Here is a 21,412-nt window from a genome sequence, read left to right on the forward strand (position 1 = left end):
AAGAAGAGATTTCCCCCCCCTTTCTGAGCAAATAGAATACAGCCTTTTGAGACAGTACCTGATTAAGTTCTACAAATACCTAAATCTAACAAGGTCTGTAGAATGTAGTACCCATGGGCTGTGGTTTGGGATGCTCTACCTTTGTCATAGAAGTTACCCAGGAACCTAGAACTGGTCACAGATAGTTGGGGAATTCTGAACTCCAGAGCCCAAGGCGCTGACTTCTGTTTTTAGTGCCACACCCTTGCTGTGGTTAACTTCTTTAAAGACATGATTGTTAAAAAACAGTCAAATATGAACCTTTGTTTTGTTGTTTTGATTTACTTTATTTTTTCAGCTTTATTGACATATAATTGACAAAGAGGTAAGATACTTAAAGTGCACATCATGATGATTTGATAAACATATACATTGTGAAATTGTGAAAGGATTCCTCCAATTGTTTAATTCACACATCCATCACTTCACATATTTAAGTTCTGCACTCAGCAAATTTTAATTTTGCAATGCAGTGTTAATCAGCCCTGCCACCATGTTACATGTTAGATCTTCAGACCTTATTTATTTATTGTATAGCTCAACGTTTGTACCCTTTCATCAACCTCTATTTTCCCGTGATCCAGCAATCGGTTTTTTATGAGTTTCACTTTTTTTTTAAATTCCACAGGTAATTAATACTAGGCAATATTTGACTTTGTTGCTTTACTATGGATTAATAAGAGTATTGCAATTTATTGTGCACATTTGCCCTTGTTGTGATGAAGAATAGTAACATTAGAAGTCATTCTCTTTTTGCATATGTATCAAGTACTGTCTTAATCATTGGGATGGAAGGAAAGTAGAATTCCTGGCCTCCAAAATCTCATTTTCTAGTGGAGCATTCAAGGGACTATTTCTGTGAACCATGCTATGGCAGCACACAGTAGGACTTTTGACTTAGAAGTTGATGTGTTTCTTGAGCTTGGGTAGCTGTTCAAGGAAGATTTTCCAGAGGAAATATCTGAACTGAATTTTGAATTTCAGTTTAGACAGCTGAACTGAAGTTTGAAAGGTTAAACGTGAATTAGCCAAACAAAAGAAAGGGATATCTAGGGAAATCTAAGTGGAGACAAAGGCATGGAGGCATGCAAGGGCATGGCACTTGTTGGGAACTGCAGGTCATTCAACAGGTAGGGGTTGAAGTGGTACAGGCAATGGAGTGAGTCTGGAGAGGCCCGATCAAGAAGGGTCTTGTCAGCTGTCGAAAAGATTCTTTCTCCTGGACTTCCTTATAAATACAGCTTTTGTTCAGGTAGGATGGGAATCTTTGAGTCATCTTTGACTCTTGAGGCTCCCTCCCATCCCTTAAACTTCCTCATAATTAGGCACCAAATCCTGTCGATTTTGGGAACTTGGATTGAAGTGGAATAATGACAAGCTAAATGTAGACTGTGCTCTTTACAGGAGATGGTAACTTTGTCTTTTGAATTTCTAGGGCTTTGCACTGGCTCACAGACCTTTAGTAAATGTTTAAATGTGAATGGGTTACAGGAAGGGAGTTCTAAAGAGAAAATGTTTAGTATTTTTACATGTAACCATGTATAATTTTTGTATTCTCCCATTTCAGTATAGAAAATTTAATAATCTTAGGAGGCCTAGTTGAAAAGTCAACTCTTGGATAATTAAAAATCTTCAAAATGGGATCAGACCCATTAGTAAGGTCTATTTGATTAGGGTACTGGTGGGTGACTGAAGCAGTATCCTAGTGGGGAAAAAAGTACCAGACAGCTTCTGACAATTTCATTTTGATGAATATACCCCAATTTACAACATATATGTGTCTTTTTTTTTCCTAGCTGAGAATAATCTTGTGACTGTCCCAATAGAGATTAATTTTTTAGTTAAAGGAAAATTGTGAACATGTACATTTATTGTTTTTCACTTGTCATAATGTGAGAACATGCTTTCTTGAACTTATGGATATGTACTCTATTTTCTGTTTATTATAAAAGGAAGACTACACAGAGATGGTTAGCATTTACAACAGTTAGGCATTGTTTTAGTGAAATAATTGTGCCATTTTGAAAGCAAATTATGTATCTGAGGCATATCTGTGAAGCAGCTTTATGATTATCAGCAACACAGCTGCTGTAACTATTATGTTAGAGGAATTGAATCTTTTGTTATATGGGTCACATAACCAGCAACTGAACTTTTATACTTGTAACTATGCAAGACTCTTATTAAGACATAATGTAATACAAATAGAGGGGAGGGTCTAAAAGTGTTTTCATATATGGGCTTAAGAAGAGCAAGGTATTTGTTATATGGAACTAGAACGATAGCATTATAATACAGTCTTACTTATACATATATATTTAATATTTTTAAAGCTTTTCTTTTCCTTCCTTGCCTTCTTGCTTTCTCTTTCTTCTTTCTTCCTTCCTTCCTTTCTCTCTCTCTTTCCTTTTACAGCAGAAATTAGCTAAGCCTATTGCCTTCCCCCATTAAAAAAAAAAAAAGGAGATATAAAGGTGTTTTTTCTATATCACCTCTCATTTCCCATTACCTCTAATTTTTTACTTTTTATTTTACATCTTTATATTTACAGTTTTTTACTTCTAAATACATACCCTGTAGCTGGAAATGGAAAAGACTTTTGTATATGTGGCTTCAATGATAGCTTCTGTAGCCTGGTTAATATAGTTTTATTGTAACAAAATCTCCCTGAGATATGTGTTGTCATTTAGAGCTGATTAAAATGGAATTTTCCTGTAACTTTATCTTAACTGCCTTATATCATTTTGAGTATAGGTGGTGCAATGATAAGTATTTTGTGTATTATACCTATTTAATCTTAGAACAAAGATGAACATTTAAAAAATGGGTAGATATACATTTGTCTTATTTTCTATTTTTCTGTTAGAGATGATTACAGTTGTAACAAATAATACAAGTTTTGTATACTTTGCCCCATCTCCCTCAATGATAACATTTTGTAGTATTGTAGTACAGTATTACAACCAGGATATGGATGTTGTACGATCTGTTGCTCTTAATTCAGATTTTTCCAGTTTTACTTGAACTCATTTGTGCATGTATATAATTCTCTACTGTTTAATCTCCTTTGTATGTTTGTGTATCTATCACGGCAGTCAAGCTGAATAGCTCCTTATCACAAGGGTCTCTCTTGTTGCCTGCTTCTCTTCTGCCACTTCATTTACCCTCTCCTATCTCTGACTTCTGGCGGCTGCTAATCTTTCCTCCATTTCTAAAATTTTTTCATTTCAGTAATGTTCTATAAATGAAATCATACAGTATGTAACCATTTGAGATTAACCATTTTCACTCAGTATAATTCCTTGGAGATTCATCCAGGTTTGTGTGAATCAGTAGTTTATTCACTTGTTTTCTAATATTTAAGTTGGAAAATTTCCACATCGTTTAAAACTTAGTTTTTACTTTGTTTCCTTCCTAATCTGTTTTAAAGATACAAATATTTGTTTTAAATCTAGGTGACAAAACACGACCACCATCCTCGAGCCCCTCTAGTATTATCCGCCGGACTTCCTCTCTGGATACACTTGCTGCTCCATACCTTGCAGGACACTGGCCTCGTGATAGTCATGGGCAAGCTGCTCCTTGCATGAGGGACAAGTCTACTCAGGTAGGTTTATTCTTATCCTCAAGTGTTTTACTCTGAAACCATTTCTCATAACAATATTTGTTTTACGCTGTGCTCAAATTCTTAAGACATTAGTATGTATTAGAATTACCTGAGAAGGGGCGCCTGGGTGGTGCAGTCGTTAAGCATCTGCCTTCGGCTCAAGGCGTGATCTCAGCGTTCTGGGATTGAGCCCCCACATCAGGCTTCTCTGCTAGGAGCCTGCTTCTTCCTCTCCCACTCCCCCTGCTTGTGTTCCCTCTCTCGCTGGCTATCTCTCTCTGTCAAATAAATAAATGAAATCTTCTTTAAAAAAAAAAAAAAAAAAAAGAATTACCTGAGAAGCTTATCAAAAGTGCAGATTCCCAGGCCTGACCTCCAGATACTCTGTAGTAGGCTTTGGTTGAGGCTTGGGAATGTGCGTTTTAAACAGTTCCCAAAGTAATTCCAATACATAAGGATAATTTATGGACACACTTCCCTCTCCATTTCCTCTTTATTGTTAGTTTAGAACATCAGAATATATTTAATATATTGAATTTGTAACAGGATTACTTTACTTTCCATCTAACCTTATATTTTTGTGCCAAAAACGTCACATGTTGGGAGATGGGAATTATATTATGCTGCAGATAGATTCTGTAAATGTAAATATCCTGACAAAGAGACCCTGGAAGCAAAGTTTTATACTTTTAGATTTATGAAATGTTTCAATTAAAAGTATCTCAAGAGGGGCAGCTGGCTGGCTTAGTTGAAAGAGCATGCAACTCTTGATCTTTGGGGCTGTGGGTATAGAGATTACTAAAAATAAATGAAGAAAGGGTTCTTAGGAGATCACGTAGATCTACTTCCTGATTTTACAAATGAGGAAGCTGAGGTCCAAGATCATAAAGCCAAGTGATAACTGCATCTTAGTTTGATGTAGTTTCTTTCATAGCACTTACTATAATTAAAGTTAATTAAATATTTGTCTAATCATTTATTTAGTGTTTCTCATGCTCACTAGATGTTGAGCCCATTGTCTAGCTCATCCATTTCTGTATTTTCATCTCCAGGATTTAGTACTGTACCTGAGAGAATAAACACTCAAGGATTATTTGCAAAGAAATGAATGAGCAGAACAGTTAAAGCTTTATTGCTGGTGAAGAATGAAAATCAGTTAAAGAGTTAAAAGATTCTTTATACTGACTGTTGAAAATCAGCTAAGGTATATCTTGATTTAGACTTCAGATTTACATCACTGATGGTAGCTTGATCCCAGCACTTTATGAAGAGAATGTCCTTTTATAGAACCAAGTAAATGCACTTTGCAGTGGTTTTTGGATTTGAATTTTGGTTTCCAAAATTCCACGTGTTCTGGTTGGGCTTAGTTTGTTTTCCGCTCTGTTATTCTTCACTGTTAGGGTATATGCTTGGGATTTGAGATTACCTTGAGGTTTATATTCCAGTGGCAAATACAGAAATGAAAACAGAGTCTGTACTCCTCAAAATTAATGAATATTTTGAGAAAGTGACTTTAACCAAAAAGTTATAGAAAATTTTCCATTTATTCAAACCCTGTAAGATTGCTGAGATTAGGGCATATAGTATGGAAAATGAGTAGTCCCTGCTTGCTTTCTGCTTAATCCACATGCCATGTTAAATTACTCTGGGTGTATTTCCTTGAACATTTCTGCAACCCTTGTTATCTTCTCTGCAGTTTCAGGTTCAGTGGGTTCAGATATTTTGTCTTATCAGTAAGAATAAACGATATTATAAGCCACTGGGAGCCCACCTAGCTCTGACTACATTGAATTACAGTATAAACCCCATACTCTCTTCACCTTCTTCTAAATGTCCCCCAGATTGGGAATGTTAAGGGTACAAATATAAAGAAAACTTATAATTATCAGATTGTTAATCTTGCTTGTAAAGCTCACATTAGAATCTCCTAAGGTATAATGCAGCAATAGCTGGGCACTCTTAATCTTTCATTTACATTGTGGGTCCCCATCTTTGGCAAGTGAATGTAGCACTAACATGTTTAATCACGAATTCTCAAATTCCCTATTGGTAGATGTTGGATTCCCTAATGTATGTATGCTAGTTAATTAAGTCCGCTTTTTAAAGTTTTTTTTTTTCTTTTTTTTTTTAAGAGAGAGCAAGAGCATGACAGGGGAAGGGGCAGAAGGAGAGAGAGAGAGAGAGAATCCCAAGCAGATTCTGTGCTGAGCATGGAGCCCGATTCAGGGCTCAATTTCATGACCTGGAGATCATGATCTGAGCTGAAACCAAGAGCTGGACACTTAACCTGTTGAGCCACCCAGGTGCCCCTTAAATCAGCTTTTTAAAATTTGGTAAAATATATGTAACATAAAATTTGCAGTTTTTCAGTATACAGTTAAGTAGCATTAATTATATTCACAGTGTTGTGCAACCGTTGCCATTATCTGTTTCCAAAACTTTTCATCACCACAAACAAGAACTTTATAACTCCTCTTTCTTTCTCCAGCCCCTGAAACCATTATTCAACTTTCTGTTTCTGTGAATTTGCCTGTTTTAGGTATTTCATATAAGTGGAAGCATACAATATTTAGAATTCTATATCTGGCTCATTTTGCTTAGCATTATGTTTTCATGGTTCATCCGTGTTGAACCATTTCTTTTTCATGGCTGAGTAATATTTCATTGTACGGGTAAACATATTTATCCATTTATCTATTTGTAGACATTTGGGTTTTTTACAAATTTTGGCTATTGTGAACAATGCTGAAATGAACATTGCTTTATAGGTATCTGTTTGAATCTCTGCTTTCAATTCCTTTTGATACATATGTAGGAGTGAAATTGCTGAGTCATATATTTAGCTTTTAGAGGAACTGCCAAACTGTTTTCCACAGCAGCTGTACCAGTTTATATTCCCTCTAGCAATGTATAAGGGCTCCAGTTTCTCCATATCCTCGCCAAAACTTATTATTTTCCTGTTTTTTCTTCAGTATAGCTATCCTAATAGGTATGAAATTGTATCTTACGAGTTTTATTTATATTTTCCTAATGACTAATGATGTTGAGCATCTTTTCATGTGCTTTTTGTGTATCTTCTTTGGAGTTCAGGCGCTTCTGTGCCTTTGTTTCCTCTGTAAAATGAGAAGAAAATAGTACCTATCTTTTAAGATATTATGAGCATTAAACAAGGAAATACATGTAAAACACTTAGAACAGTGTCTGGCACATAGTAACCATTTAATAAATGCTTCCCATTAAAATGACTACCTTTGATTATTATCAGGACAAGGATGGCATGTTGGTTTCCTGTCTTAAGCAGTTTGTCAATTGCTATTAGCTTCCCTAGAGCATTATGTTGAAAAAGAGTTGGGCTAACAATTATTGCACCTGATTGGCAATTTTTACCCTTGTTGAGAGGCCCTGGGCTCTTTTATGAGCCCTGGTCCATATGGTGCTAGAGCAGTAAGTATGATGGAAGGAATTTATTTTATATTATAGATGGGTGCTTCCGGGAACTTCCCCCTAGACTTTTGACAAAACATATCATGTCACCACTCTGAGCCCTGGTTCTTCATTTAAAAAAAATTATGTATGACTCTTAAGGTCTGTCTAAGTACCTCAGGGATGAGTGGGAAAAGAGGAGGTTCTGGAAAGTACAGAGAAAGGCAGCATCAAAAAAGGTTAGGAATATGACAGCAAGTTTTTAAAGATGTTCCTTTCCCCTCCTGCCCTTCCCTTATCCCATTATCTGCTTTGGTCATGAGGATGAGTGGGTGATTAAAATTTTATTGTACATGATTATTTGTCATCCTAATTGCTTGACACAAAGATAGCAGAAATATGGCATCATTTCTTTTTTTTCCTGTATCTTTGGCAGACATTGCTCATTGCCTTGTGAACTCAAATAGCCTGAGAGTTTCTAGTGCAATGCTTGAGCTTGCCAGTGCCAGCAGAGCGGGGCTGGTCTGCCATTTCTGCTTTAGAGTGTGGTACACTACCTAGTACTACTTTGTCCCCAGCCTCTGCCTCCTGTCACCCCCCCACCTCCAGTGTTTTTTTTTTTTTTTTTTTTTTGCGATAGGGAGAGTGAGCAAGAGAGCAGGAGCAGGGGAGCAGAGGGAGAGGCAGAAGCAGGCTCCCTGCTGAGCAGGGAGCCCGATGCAGGGCTCGATCCCAGGACCCTGGGATCATGACCCGAGCTGAAGGCAGATGCTCAACCGTCAGAGCCACCCAGCTGCCCCCCTCCCGTGTTCTTTTAAAGATTCCTTTAAAAACTGACCATTCATCAGCTTGCCCTCCAGATTTAGACTAATTTATCTTCCCAGTGTTATCTGTGTTGCAGTTCCATTACTTTAATTTAATTTACCTAATTTCTGAGGGATGCCTTTTGCATTTTCTGACTACACCAGTTTGTAGGAATAAAATGGAATGTGTATGTGTGGCTGGATTATTTGACATTCTTTTGGCTCAAAAGGTATTCTCCTCCCAACTTTCCTAACCACCTAGGCCTCTTTACAGATGGCATGTATGAATATGTGAATTTGTGACTCATGTGATTGGTGTCTGGTTTTCTTATAATTTCTTTTGTTTTCTTTATTACAAAAACCAGTCATCTTTTGCTTTTAAAAATCTTATGTTGTTATTTTCTCTTGGAACTCCTCTGTTTCAGAGACTATTTTCCCCTCTTCGGGGGAAAGCAATGTCTTTTGATTTAGGAGTTTAAGTAAAATTAGTGACTTTTGGTAAGCATCTTTTCCTGTTTGAACATCTTATAACCGAAATTAGCAAAGCTGTCTATTGCCCTTCATGCTTAATTTTATTTTTCTTGCTTAATTAATACTCTTGTTTTCATTATCTTTAATTCATTCTTAACAAATCTGCAGGAAACTTTTATATTTCTTTGCTTTTCCTTGAGTTAAATTTTATACTTAATATATTTAGATTTCCCTAACTTTAAAAATCTTTATTTTGAAAAAGTCTCATTTATAGAAAAATTGCAAGAATAGTAGATTAAACACCAGTAGACTCTTCACCTATATTCACCAGTAAACATTTTTATATTTTTCTTTATTTTTTGCTGTAACTATATTTGCTGTTGTTACTATTTGCCAATCATTAGTAAGTTGCAGACATTCTGACTCTTTTCAAATATTTAAACATGTATATGAACAAGGACTTAAATAAAAATTACCAAAGTAATTACCAAATCCAGGAGATTTAACATGGATACGGTGCTTTTAAGTTTCTTCAATAATGTTCTCTGTAGTAATTTCTCCTATAAGCCAGGATCCCGTCAAGAAGCAGACATGGCATTTAGATGTTATGTTTTTTTAGTATCCTTTAATCTGAAACAGTTCCTTAGCTTTTCTTTGTCTTTCCTGACCCTGATACTTTTTAAGAGTATAAACCAGTATTTTTATTGAATATTGTCAACTTGAGTCTGTTTTTTCACAATTAAATTCAAGTTATTATATTTTTGGAAGGAATATTTTATATGTGATGTGTATATGTTCTTCTGAGACCTTGTTTTTTACTTAAGGACATTACTCTATTCATATAGAAAGATTCTCCCTTAAAAGTCCTCCCCCCGACCCCCCATCTGTATATAAAGAGGTATTGTTTTGAACAGGCTATACATTCATTCTTACACTACAGAATTTAAGAGGTACAGAAATATATGCAGTGAAGGAAGGATCTTCCTCCCATGAGGCAGCCACTGTTGTTTCTTTGCTTGCCATGTATATTCTTCCAGAGATACTTTACATAGGAAGTTGCTATACATACTATAGTGAGCCTTGATTTTTTCACTTAATATCTCACAGATTATTGTGAATTTCCTTATTTTTTATAGCCTAATAAGTATTCTGTTGTAAAGACACACCATTATTTATTTAACTTGTAAAAATAGTGTTACTGGGAGTAATATGCTATATCATTTTGTGCATAAAGATACATATTTTGTACATCTGCATGATAAATTACAAAAGAAGGTGAATGAAACAGTATGTGCATTTGTAACTTTGACAGCGATTGCTTAGTCCCCTTCCATGAAAGGCTGTACTAATTTACACTTCACCAGCAACACAGGAAAGAGTATGATATCAAATTGCCCAGTCTTGGTGAAGTTTTAACTTAGATTTCTTTTATGGGTGAGATTGAGCATATTTTCACGTACTAAGAACTCATTTGAATTTTTTTTCTCCTACTATAGTGTCTTTAAAATCTGGATTTTGTAGAACCACTAAGGATTTACCATTTTTGAGGCTATATTTTGCAGATATCGAAATCAAGGCTAGACATAGTATAGACGTTAAGATTATGAACTCCAGGGGCGCCTGGGTGGCACAGCGGTTAAGCGTCTGCCTTCGGTTCAGGGCGTGATCCCGGCGTTACGGGATCGAGCCCCACATCAGGCTCCTCTGCTATGAGCCTGCTTCTTCCTCTCCCACTCCCCCTGCTTGTGTTCCCTCTCTCGCTGGCTGTCTCTATCTCTGTCAAATAAATAAAATCTTTAAAAAAAAAAAAAAGATTATGAACTCCAGAGTCTTAGGTTTTTATCTTGGCTTTGCCACTTATTAGCTGTGAAACATTAGGCAACTATCAAGCTTCCTTATCTGCAGAACTTGTAGAGCTTCTCGTATATATTCAATCAGATAATACAGTGAAGATCTTTAAATGTACTTCCATAAAGCAAAGTGCCTAGCACATGATAAGGCACATAATAAGATCACAGGAATGTTAGCTATTATTTGTATGCATTTGCTCAATAAATGCTATACTTAACAATTATGTAAAAATAATAACTAAGCATTTACTAATAATAGAAATGAAGGAAATAGGCTAAAGTATTATAATTAAAGTAACTGGTGTGAGAGGAATTTTGGGTCATTGTGTTATTTTAAATATTCTAGTACTTAATTTTCTTTAATGGGAATGTATTGTATAATAGAAAAGTGTATACTTTTTTAAGAAATGGAACTGTTTTTCAGGTTTATTGAGATAAAATGGACATATGCAGCACTGTATAAGCTTTTGTACAGCATGACTTAGAATACATATTATGAAATGCTTACCACAATGAGTTTAGTTAACATCCTTTACCTCATATTGTTAAAAAAATTTTTTTTTCTTGTGATGAGAACTTTTAGAATCTACTCTCTTAGCAGTTTTCAAATGTACCATACGGCACTATTAAGTATAGTCATCGTATTATACATTCCATACCCGATACTTATTTATCTTATAACTGGAGGTTTGTACCTTTAGACCACCTTCATCCGATTCCCCCTCTAGTACCTCTGATAACCACAAATCTGGTTTCTGTTTCTCTGAGTTTGTTTTTTAGATTCCACATGTGAGATCATATGGTATATGTCTTTCTCTGCCTGACTTACTTGATTGAGCAGAATGCCGTAAACGTCCATCCGTCTTGTTGCAAATGTGGTATACGTTTATTGTTAAATGGTAAACCTACCCGTTCCTTCTTTCTCCCATTATAGACAGAGAGTGCATGGGCCGAAGAATACTCGGAAAAGAAGAAAGGGTCTCACAAGCGTTCAGCGTCGTGGGGAAGTACAGATCAACTTAAGGAGGTCAGGAAAGTGGTTCCAAGGAACTAGGTGTGGAAGTTTGATCCCTTCCTTGGCTAGTTCCTTGAAGTTATAGGCAACAAGGATTTGTCAGTTTCCATTGTTTTATTTTGTGTTGTTTTTATTTTTATTTTTTTGGTTGTTTTGTTTACTAGAAAAATAACATAAAAATAGTACATTCATTGGATAAAGATTTGAATGGGGGAAATGTACACATTACTTACCAGATTATGTGTTTTTCTTTGTCCTTTTGTTTTATTAAACAAGAGTCCATACCTGTTAACATAACCTAAGTGTCAGGTGTATAAAAGTGTAATGATACAACAAATTCACATTTATTATTTCTGTATATAATGGTAGTGTTTCTGAAATTCAGTAACCCAATAGAACCAAGTTGATTATGGTCCTATGCTGATTACCATTTTCTGTGCTTATCATATTTGCACTTTACATTAATACAGAAATAAAACAAAGATTTATTCAAGAAATAATATAGGATATTGATTGAAATTGTATTTGTTATGTAAAGATTGTGTCTGTGAGTGCATTCATGGCTTGAATAGATTTTTAAATACTGTTTAATTTTGGAGCTATTGAAGGTTAGGTGTTTAAAGAAATCTAAATAAAATGACTCATTTTTAGGACAATGAGAATAATTTTCATTATTTTTTAATTCTTTGAGAAAGCTATAATGTACTTTATTCTAAGTGCTGAAAACTTCGTTGGTTAAGTACTTGGGAAGCTTGAAGGCTCTGAACAGTGTTGGAACATAATTTTTGTTTCTCTCCAAAAGAAGTATACACATATGAGCACATATAACGTGTGTGTGTGTGTGTGTGTGTGTGTGTGTGTGTGTGTGTGTATAAATTTTGTACAGTAAATCAGATTTTGTGACAGGGTTTTAAAAGTCAAAAGATTTATTAAGGGTGAATTTTACTGGTTCTTATTAAGCAAGGCTATGTTTCATGTAGCTTGGAAAACTGGTGCACTTTTTATTTTTCCCCTTTTCAGATTGCCAAATTACGCCAGCAATTGCAGAGAAGTAAACACAGCAGTCGACATCATCGAGATAAAGAAAGGCAGTCTCCATTCCATGGCAACCATGCAGCTATTAACCAGTGTCAGGTAGGAGTACAAATACTACAAAATCCAAACAAGGGATTTGTTGTTTTCCTGGTGATATGTTATTTTATAGGTAACTCTTCAGGATAAAAATGTCCAAAAGCATATTTAAATACTGAATCAACCTTAATTTAAAAAAGTCCCAGAATACTAAGTTGATAAATGATACTTTCCTTTAATGATCTATGATTTGACTTTTAGAAGGCATAGCTAATCACATATTTTGATTTACCATATTTTTGTCTTTATCAATTCAGTATATTGAGGCAGAATAATAGAGAGAGAGATAAGACCCTGGATGAACAACCTGTTCTAAGTCTCAATTTCCTCATCTGAAGATTGAGGATCATAATGATACCTCTTATAAAATCTTTTAGTAGGGGAAAACTTTTAACTGCTTTGATTCCTTTATAGAACCCTATGAACTGCTCTTGATGGCTCACCATGGGAGCATTTCTCTTTAACTGAATTGAAATCGCATGGCATCCTTGGCAAAAAGAGCAAGAAAAAGCTTGCCAATCCCTTTTATAGGTTGATAGCTTCTGATAGCCAAGTATATTTGGATTTTTTTTCAAGAGAAAGTATAACTAGAGGTATATATATTTTTCAAATTAATTTTGCCCTTAAGTGTTGATACATGGGTCAAATTTGATTTCATAAATTTATAGTTTGGTTGTAGTTTTTAACAGCTTTTTTCCATTTATAAGATATTTTAATTATGAAATGTGAGTACACACTAATACATTTAAAAACCTAAACAAACTGGATTTAGGTTTGGAGAAATAGAAAATGTAAAATTGATGAAATAAGAAATAAACAATTTGAATAGACTAATAACTGTCAAAATTGGAATACCAAATAAAAACCAAACTCCTTCACTTTCAAAAAGCTATACACTCAGATAGCTTTATAGGTGAATTTGCCAACCTTCTACTCCCTCTAATTTATCCGTTAATAATTTGTATGTATTTCTAAGAGATAAGGCCACTTTTTATCTCCAAACTCATTTTTTTTTAAAAGATTTTATTTATTTATTTGACAGAGAGAGAGACAGCCAGCGAGAGAGGGAACACAAGCAGGGGGAGTGGGAGAGGAAGAAGCAGGCTCATAGCGGAAGAGCCTGATGCGGGGCTCGATCCCACAACGCCAGGATCACGCCCTGAGCCGAAGGCAGATGCTTAACAACTGGCCACCCAGGCGCCCCTCCAAACTCATATTTTTATCATCAAGTAGAGTAGGAGTTAAGATTGAACTTCATTGAATTAAGTGATACGTTTTAGGAGTTAGTAAGTTTCTGAAGTGATTTTTTTTAAAGTTGCATTAAAATTAGCAATGAATGTAGTAAAATTAACCAAAATTTCCATTTTCCCCCTCTAATAAGTTGAATTTGCTTAATAACATTATTGGCATTTGCACAAAGTTCATTTTTAACTCTAACACATCTCTTCTCAGAGAAGGTAAGGACTAGAAAATAGAGTAACTTGAAAGATAAATTTATATAACTTGAGTTTTGTACACTTGATACGGCAAACATCTTGAGTTTTTTGAGCGCTCATAGCCAACCAGAGATGAAACACATGTGCATCATGATAGCTGTGACACTGGTATTCATGTTTAATTGAAACTTTCAGACCGTGGAACATGAAAATATTATGAAGTTACGGGTATGGTTTTCTTTTAGTTTGTTCTTTCTCTAGTGGAGAAAAGTACCACTTTGAGATTGTATACTTTTGAGGTCATTCCTCCATCCGTGCAACATTTATTAAATATCTACCATATAGCTCGTATTGTAGTACTCATTAGGGGATGTAGTGATAAATATTGGGGCTTGCCCCCCACCAAGTTTCAGATAGAAGTAAGATATTATTACACAGTGTAATGAATGTGTTGGTAGTGTTTGGGAGAGTTCACACTGATACAGAAGGGGTATTATCCTTGGACTGGCTCTGGAGCCATCAATAAAGGCTTGTCGGAGAAGTGGCGTCTAAGCGGATCCCCGAAAAAAATCATGGCTCCAGGTAGATAATAATAGTAAGAGATTAGGCTAGAGAGTTAAATAGAGCCAAACCTAAAAGTCTTCATGTCTGATTTGTTAAGAAGTTTGGACTTTGTCCTAGAGGCATCCGAGAACTATTTTTTTAAATGGAGGGGATTGATTTTAGTAGTGGTATTATGAGTTCAGAGTAGAAAATGAATTTGGAAGAGGACAAGATTAGAGGCAGGAAAACCATTTAAGAATAGGGTTTATAATCCAAGTAAGAAATGACCGTAGCCTAAAATAAGGTAGAAGCTATAGTGCTGGAGAGAATGAACAAACCTGAATGATATTTAGAAAGCAGTAATTAGGGGTGCCTGGGTGGCTCAGTCGGTTAAGCATCTGCCTTCAGCTCAGGTCATGATCCCAGGGCCCTGGGATTGAGCTCTGCATGGAGCTCCCTGCTCAGCGGCGACTCTGCTTCTCCCTCTCCCTTTGCTGCTCCCCCTGCTTGTGCTCTCTCTCTCTCTCTGTCAAATAAATAAAGGAAAAAAAAACCAGTAATTAATAGTTGAAGTCTATTAGGTGCTTACAATATGGCAAACACTCTACTCAGCTTTTGGATGTATTGTTAGCACTTAATCCTCATTTTTGAGGTGGGGCTTGTTACTGTCTTTGTTTTACAGATAAGAAAATTAAGGCCCGGAGAATTTAGGAATCTTGTTCTAGGTCATAAGAGACAGAGCTAGTATTAACCCAGGCATTTTGACTTCAGAGTTTGAGTTTTTAAAATCTATGTTAGCTGATGATTGATGAGAGGGGAATGATGGAGAGATAGGAGTGAAAGAGTAGCCAATTCTAGCCTTTAAAACGTGAGTTAAAAAATACATCCACCTGCCTCACACCATGTACAAAAGTAACTTAAAATGGATCAAAGATCTAAATGTAGGAGCTAATACTAAATGCTCTTAGATGAAAACGTAGGCATAAATGTGGGGTTGGATTAGGCAATGGTTTGTTAGACATGACACCAAAAGTACAAAGGAAAAGTAGATAAATTGGATTTTATCCAAAATAAAAACTTTTATGCTTCAAAGGACATTACCAAAAAAGTGAAAATATAACCGACAAAATAGGAGAAGATATTTACAAATCATGTTATTTGATAAAGCACTTGCCTGTATATAGAATATATACAGAATTCTTGTGGCTCAGTAATAAAAAGATAACCCAATTTAAAAATGAGCAAAGGATCTAAATAGAGAGTTCTCTGAAGAAGATGTACAACTAGCCACTAAGTATGTGAAAAAGATGCCCCCCATCATTCCCTGTTCAGTAGGGAAATGCGGTTAAGAATTCCAATGAGATACTACTTTATATGTACTAGGACGGCTAAAATTAAAAAGACTGCTAAGTGTTAGGATGTGGAGACATTGGAACCCTTAATATATTGCTGATAGGAATGTAAAGTGGTGCAGCCACTTTGGAAAATAGTGTGGCAGTTTCTCAGGCTAAACATAGGGTTACCATATGAGTCAGCACTTCCTCTCTAAAGTATGTACCCAAGAGAATTGAAAACACATGTTCACATAAAACCTTGTACACACGAGCGCCTGGGTGGCTCAGTTGGTTGAGCGTCTGACTCTTGGTTTCAGCTCAGGTCATGATCTCATAGGTCATGGGATTGAGCCCAGTGTTGGGCTCCATGCTCAGCACTTGAGATTCTCTCCCTATTCCTCTCTCTCTCCCTCTCCCTCTTCCCTACCCCGTGTTCATGCATGCTGTCTCTCTTTCTCTAAAATAAATAAATTTAGGTGTGCCTGGTTGGCTGAGTCAGTTAAGCGTCTGCCTTCAGCTCAGGTCATAGTCTCAAGGTCCTGGGATTGAGCTCCACGAGGGGCTCCCTGCTCAGTGGGGAGCCTGCTTCTCCCTCTTCCCCTCCCCCCTGCTTGTGCTCTGTCTCACTGTCTATCAAATAAATAAAATCTTTAAAATAAATAAATCTTAAAAAAAACCCAAAACTTATACACAAATGTTCATAACAGCACGGTTCATAAAATTTGGAAACAACCCAGATGTTTATCAACCGGTGAAAGGATAAATGTAGTGTATCCATACAATGGAATATTATCCAGTCGTGAAAAGGGAGTCCTGATGCATGCCGCAGCATGGGGGAACCTTGAGAACATTATGCTAAATGAAAGAAGCCAGACACAAACGAACACATATGATTCCCCTTAAATGTCCAGAATAGGCAAACCTGAAGAGACACATTATAGATTGGTAGTTACCTGTTGCCGGGAGGCTTGGGTGGAAATGGAGTGACTGCTAATGGGTGAGGGATTTTTTTTTTTAGTGTGCTTCTAAAATTAATTGTAATGATTGTATAACTCTGTTCAATAATCATTAAAAAAGCAAAAGTTTTATACTTTAAATGGGTTAATGGTATGATACTGCGAATTATATTTCAATAAACTCTTATAAAAAGTATCTACCAACCAACATTAAAAACAAATACATAAAATACAAATATATTTGTCTGGAAATAATAGATGGTAGAAACCAAAAAGTAAACTGGGAGGTCATATAACAGTATAGAGAGTGAGTACAGATACTCTGAGGTCAGACTGTTTAGCTTAGATCTGGGTCTTGCCACTTGCTGTTTGAAGTTCCTCAGTTTCTTTGCATTATAATATCTGTTTGTTGTGTCGTCCTAAGGATTAAATGGTATAGAATATTATAAAACACTTAATGCAATTCTTGGTGCATAATAATTGCTCAGTAAGTCTTAGGCTGTTTGAGGTAGGATCTAATATAAAAGAAGTAATCAACCAGTTGGGTTTTTTGCCAGGCATTTCTGCCAATTTCATATTGAACTTATTTTTAAAAGCTTTTATTTTTTAAAATTTTGGGCTATATTTTATCTTGTTTTTATTTATTTTTATTCTTTTTTTTTTTTTAAAGTAATCTCTGCACCCAGCATGGGGCTCTAACTCATAACTGCAAGATCAAGTGTTGCATGCTTTACTGACGGAGCCAGCTGGGTGCCCCAAGCTTTTATTATTAAAAATATCTATATGCTTATCACAGAAATTTTAGAAACAAAAAATACCAAATAGAAAAATTATATCTTTTTTTTTAAAAGATTTTATTTATTTATTTGACAGAGATAGAGACAGCCAGTGAGAGAGGGAACACAAGCAGGGGGAGTGGGAGAGGAAGAAGCAGGCTCATAGCGGAAGAGCCTGATGTGGGGCTCGATCCCATAACGCTGGGATCACGCCCTGAGCCGAAGGCAGACGCTTAACCGCTGTGCCACCCAGGCGCCCCAAAAAATTATATCTTAATAAAGGGTTTTTTTTTTTTTAAATCAAATAGAAAAAAATCATCCAGAGTCTCATCCTCTAAAGACATTTTCTTCTGGGTTTTTTTTTTTTCTTTGCATTTCTTGTTGAGATCATACCATATTTTATTCTTTATATATATTTTTTGGTATTTGACATGGAAAAATGTTATTACAGATGCTTCAGGAACATTTTTAACATTTCACATTCTGTAGAGCATTTCCCAAATTTCAGCCATTTAGTTGGGTCCACTATCTTGCTTAAACCTTTTTCTATATTTTTACTTTTCTAGGTATAGATTTTCCATTATTTTTTTTTTTAAGATTTTATTTATTTATTTGACAGAGATAGAGACAGCCAGCGAGAGAGGGAACACAGGCAGGGGGAGTGGGAGAGGAAGAAGCAGGCTCATAGCGGAGGAGCCTGATGTGGGGCTCGATCCCGGAATGCCAGGATCACGCCCTGAACCGAAGGCAGACGCTTAACCGCTGTGCCACCCAGGCGCCCCAGATTTTCCATTATTTGGTTAAGAAGTTTGAGTATTTTGGGGGAGGGATCTTTGATTTTTCTCTTGATGGGTTTCCAAGTTATTAAAATTTTTTGTTTGTATTTTATTTTATGTAGACTACTTTACTGGAGAAATTCCTTTAGTATTCCTTAACAATCAAGCGACAGTATTGCTCTTCTGATAGTAGTATAGTCTACAACCACTAGTTAAGAAGAGGTCTTTTTCTTGGGCTTACGATGGATTTATTACAGTTAGAAAATAATTCTCACATACTCTTTTGAGTGGTTCTTTCCCTGGAAATTCAGGAGGGGATTATTTCTGATGAGGAACAAATGCTGCCAAGTTTCTTAGAATCTTTCACATTCATTGGTTTCCAAAATTGACAAAGCCCTCAGATGCTTAAAATGTCATATTTTTAAGGAGTATTTCAAGAAATACTCTCATTAGAAAATATAGCCAACACATTTCAGAATTGTTTAGGGATTAGAATCAGATGTTAGTAACAGAAGAGTGGGAGATGCTGGCATCTTCACAGCCACATAAATTAATTTAGAGGTGAGAATTAAAATATCATGCAGGTGTTTTCTGGCTGGCTGTTACAGCCTCAGGCAAGAAAGCTCTCCCATAGGATTTTCTTACTTCATATGGGCTGGGGACCCTATAGTTTTGTAGTGGCCTAGGTGGGTTTGAGAGCAAAGGGATAGTGAGGTAGAAAAGGAAAAAACTTTCATCTGAGGAATGAGGGGCATTGCAATTTAAAAATGAAATTTGCTGCTCTGCACTGGAATCTTCATATGCCAGTCTGGGATGTGATTGCTATTCTTAAATATTTAAAGATTTTACCACTTAGAAATCAAAAGAGTAGGTATTTCTGCTATGTCTTTTTTTTTTTTTTTTAAAGATTTTATTTATTTGACAGAGAGAGAGACAGCCATCGAGAGAGGGAACACAAGCAAGGAAAGTGGGAGAGGAAGAAGCAGGCTCCCAGCAGAGCAGGGAGCCCGTGTAGGGCTTGATCCCAGGACTCTGGGGTCACGCCCTGAGCCAAAGGCAGACGCTCAACGACTGAGCCACCCAGGTGCCCCATGCTACGTCCTTTATTAAAGAGTGTAGCTGCAGCTTAGAACTAAGAGATGGACACCAGGTGAGAACAGTGATTGTTGGAGGCCAGAATGAAAGTAATTTTACGTGACAGGGCAGGAGGGATCAGGGCCACGCGGAAGCCCCTATTCAAAAGCCCGTAGAATAGGAAGGCTTTTTTTTTCCTGATGTGTTCCATTTTTTTTTTCTTCTTTTACCATTCCAAACATCAGTTTTCTCCTCCCTTTTGTTATGTTGGGTTCGTATTTGTTATATTCTGGCACATATTTCTCTCCTAGATCTCTGCTGAATTGCTGAACAGATCTTTTTCTATCCTACTTGCCTCATTTAACTCTGTATTTCTTATCTCTATTCAGCTACTGCTTCAGTGGGTATTCTTCCCATCTTTCCTAACTCCCTGTTGTACAGTCTTATCCTTACAGTTTGATAACAGGTATTTAAGTTGTAACGTAGATTGATCTTAGAAGATTCAGTACTGGCCAAACCTTTTGGTAGACTTTTCTTTCTTTGTTGGCTAACTCTCAGTTTTTATTTTATTTATTTATTTAATTTTTAAAAAAGATTTTATTTATTTATTTGACAGAGACAGCCAGCGAGAGAGGGAACACAAGCAGGGGGAGTGGGACAGGAAGAAGCAGGCTCCTAGCAGATGAGCCTGATGCAGGGCTCGATCCCAGAACGCCGGGATCACACCCTGAGCTGAAGGCAGATGCTTAATGACTGCACCACCCAGGCGCCCCTAACTCACAGTTTTTAGACAGAATTTGATCTTGTTCTGTTTTTTAAGATTTTATTTATTTATTTGAGAGAGAGAGAGAACGAGTGGAGGGAGGGAGAGGGAGAAGCAGACTCCGTGCTGAGCAGGGAGCCCGATTCAGGGCTCAATCCTGGGACCCTGAGATCATGACCTGAGCCAAAGGCAGATGCTTAACCCACTGAGCCACCCAGGTGCCCCAGGCAGAATTTGATCTTTAAACTGTAATGTATGTAAAGACATGGAGAATGTAAATGGAAAAATAAAACTTCAGAATGGTGATTCTTCTCATTAAAATCCTTAATTGATTGGAAAAATACTCTGATTTGAAGAGAAAGAAACAAAAAGTTGAGAAAACAGATCCTTGTTCTTGATGTTTCCAAGGGACAGGGAGAGGAGAGATTTTACCTTAGTACCGTGAAGAACTTTTAATCTTTCAACACTGTCTAAAGATGATCTCTCAGTTAATATAACTGTTATATTTGCACATACTGATTTATATTTAGACTTACAAATTTTATTACAGAAACTTCTATAGATACGGGAAAAATAAATTATACACACATACACATAAAATTCCCCAAGAATCCTTGGAATGAAGCATGGAAGTTTAAGTATAATCATTTTTTTAAATTTTTAGATATTTTAGAGTATGGTTGGTTATGTGAGGAATGCAATCAGAGGCCTATTACCTTCCACTTCTGGAACAATAATAGTATGTTTAACAAAGAAAATCTTGCCCAGGCAGTTTGAGTGGATTACTTTTCTTCTAATCATATAACTAGTTAAATCAATTATAATTGAACCTTTGCCTCATTTACCTAAAATGCTGTGTTGACCTTAGGGAAATGGCAGTTTTCTTTCTTTCCCTTCTTTTCTTTCCTTTGCTTGAAATAGACTAAATTATTGATAAATACTTGCTGCTATTTAGATTATATTTGAGAAAAACTTCTTACCAACTGTGTAGGCATGACTTCTTAGCTACCTTGACAAGCAGTAATCAGACATACAGTTGGTTATGATACTGGCAGGTTTCTGTGTATGTGCATTTTCCAACATAACAGCCAGAAAACTTAAGCTTTTTGTTCTTGTGATATTTATGGTTCTAACATCCAAGAAGGTCAACATTTTTGCAAAAACCTTGTCAAAGCATCCTTCCCTTTTAGTCTCCCCCTTCATATCTGTAACCTATCAATTATAAACCAGATGCATATCTGGAAATGGCATCCAGTGCAAGCTGTTATTTGTTTTATGGTGTTGAGAAAAGAAAATTAAGCTTAGAGTTGAGTATCTTTCAGTTAAAAAAAAAAAAAAAACTGTTAAATATGTACCAACTCCTAAAACCTTTCTTGGTCTGTACCCGTGCTCTGCTATTGTTTCCTGACACAGGA

The 21,412-nt window shown here is 36.2% G+C and overlaps 1 protein-coding gene across 10 annotated transcripts in view; it reads left to right on the forward strand.

Annotated features, from left to right (window-relative positions):
* The window catches only part of FAM117B (family with sequence similarity 117 member B), a 92,426-nt gene that overhangs the window by 35,105 nt on the left and 35,909 nt on the right, over positions 1-21,412 (forward strand). For all 10 annotated transcript variants that reach the window (XR_006781214.2, XR_015724755.1, XR_015724758.1 and 7 more), the window contains exons 2-4: positions 3,495-3,646; positions 11,128-11,220; positions 12,229-12,342. Coding sequence is in view for 2 of the 10 variants with exons in the window: in XM_045806524.2 (XP_045662480.1) it covers positions 3,495-3,646; positions 11,128-11,220; positions 12,229-12,342 (359 nt within the window). In the remaining 8 variants the exon portion in view is untranslated. The remainder of the gene's footprint in view (positions 1-3,494; positions 3,647-11,127; positions 11,221-12,228; positions 12,343-21,412) is intronic.

This window comes from Ursus americanus, chromosome 1 (assembly GCF_024610735.1).
Source record: "Ursus americanus isolate L20-20 chromosome 1, mUrsAme1.1.p, whole genome shotgun sequence".
Classification (NCBI taxonomy): Eukaryota; Metazoa; Chordata; class Mammalia; order Carnivora; family Ursidae; genus Ursus; species Ursus americanus.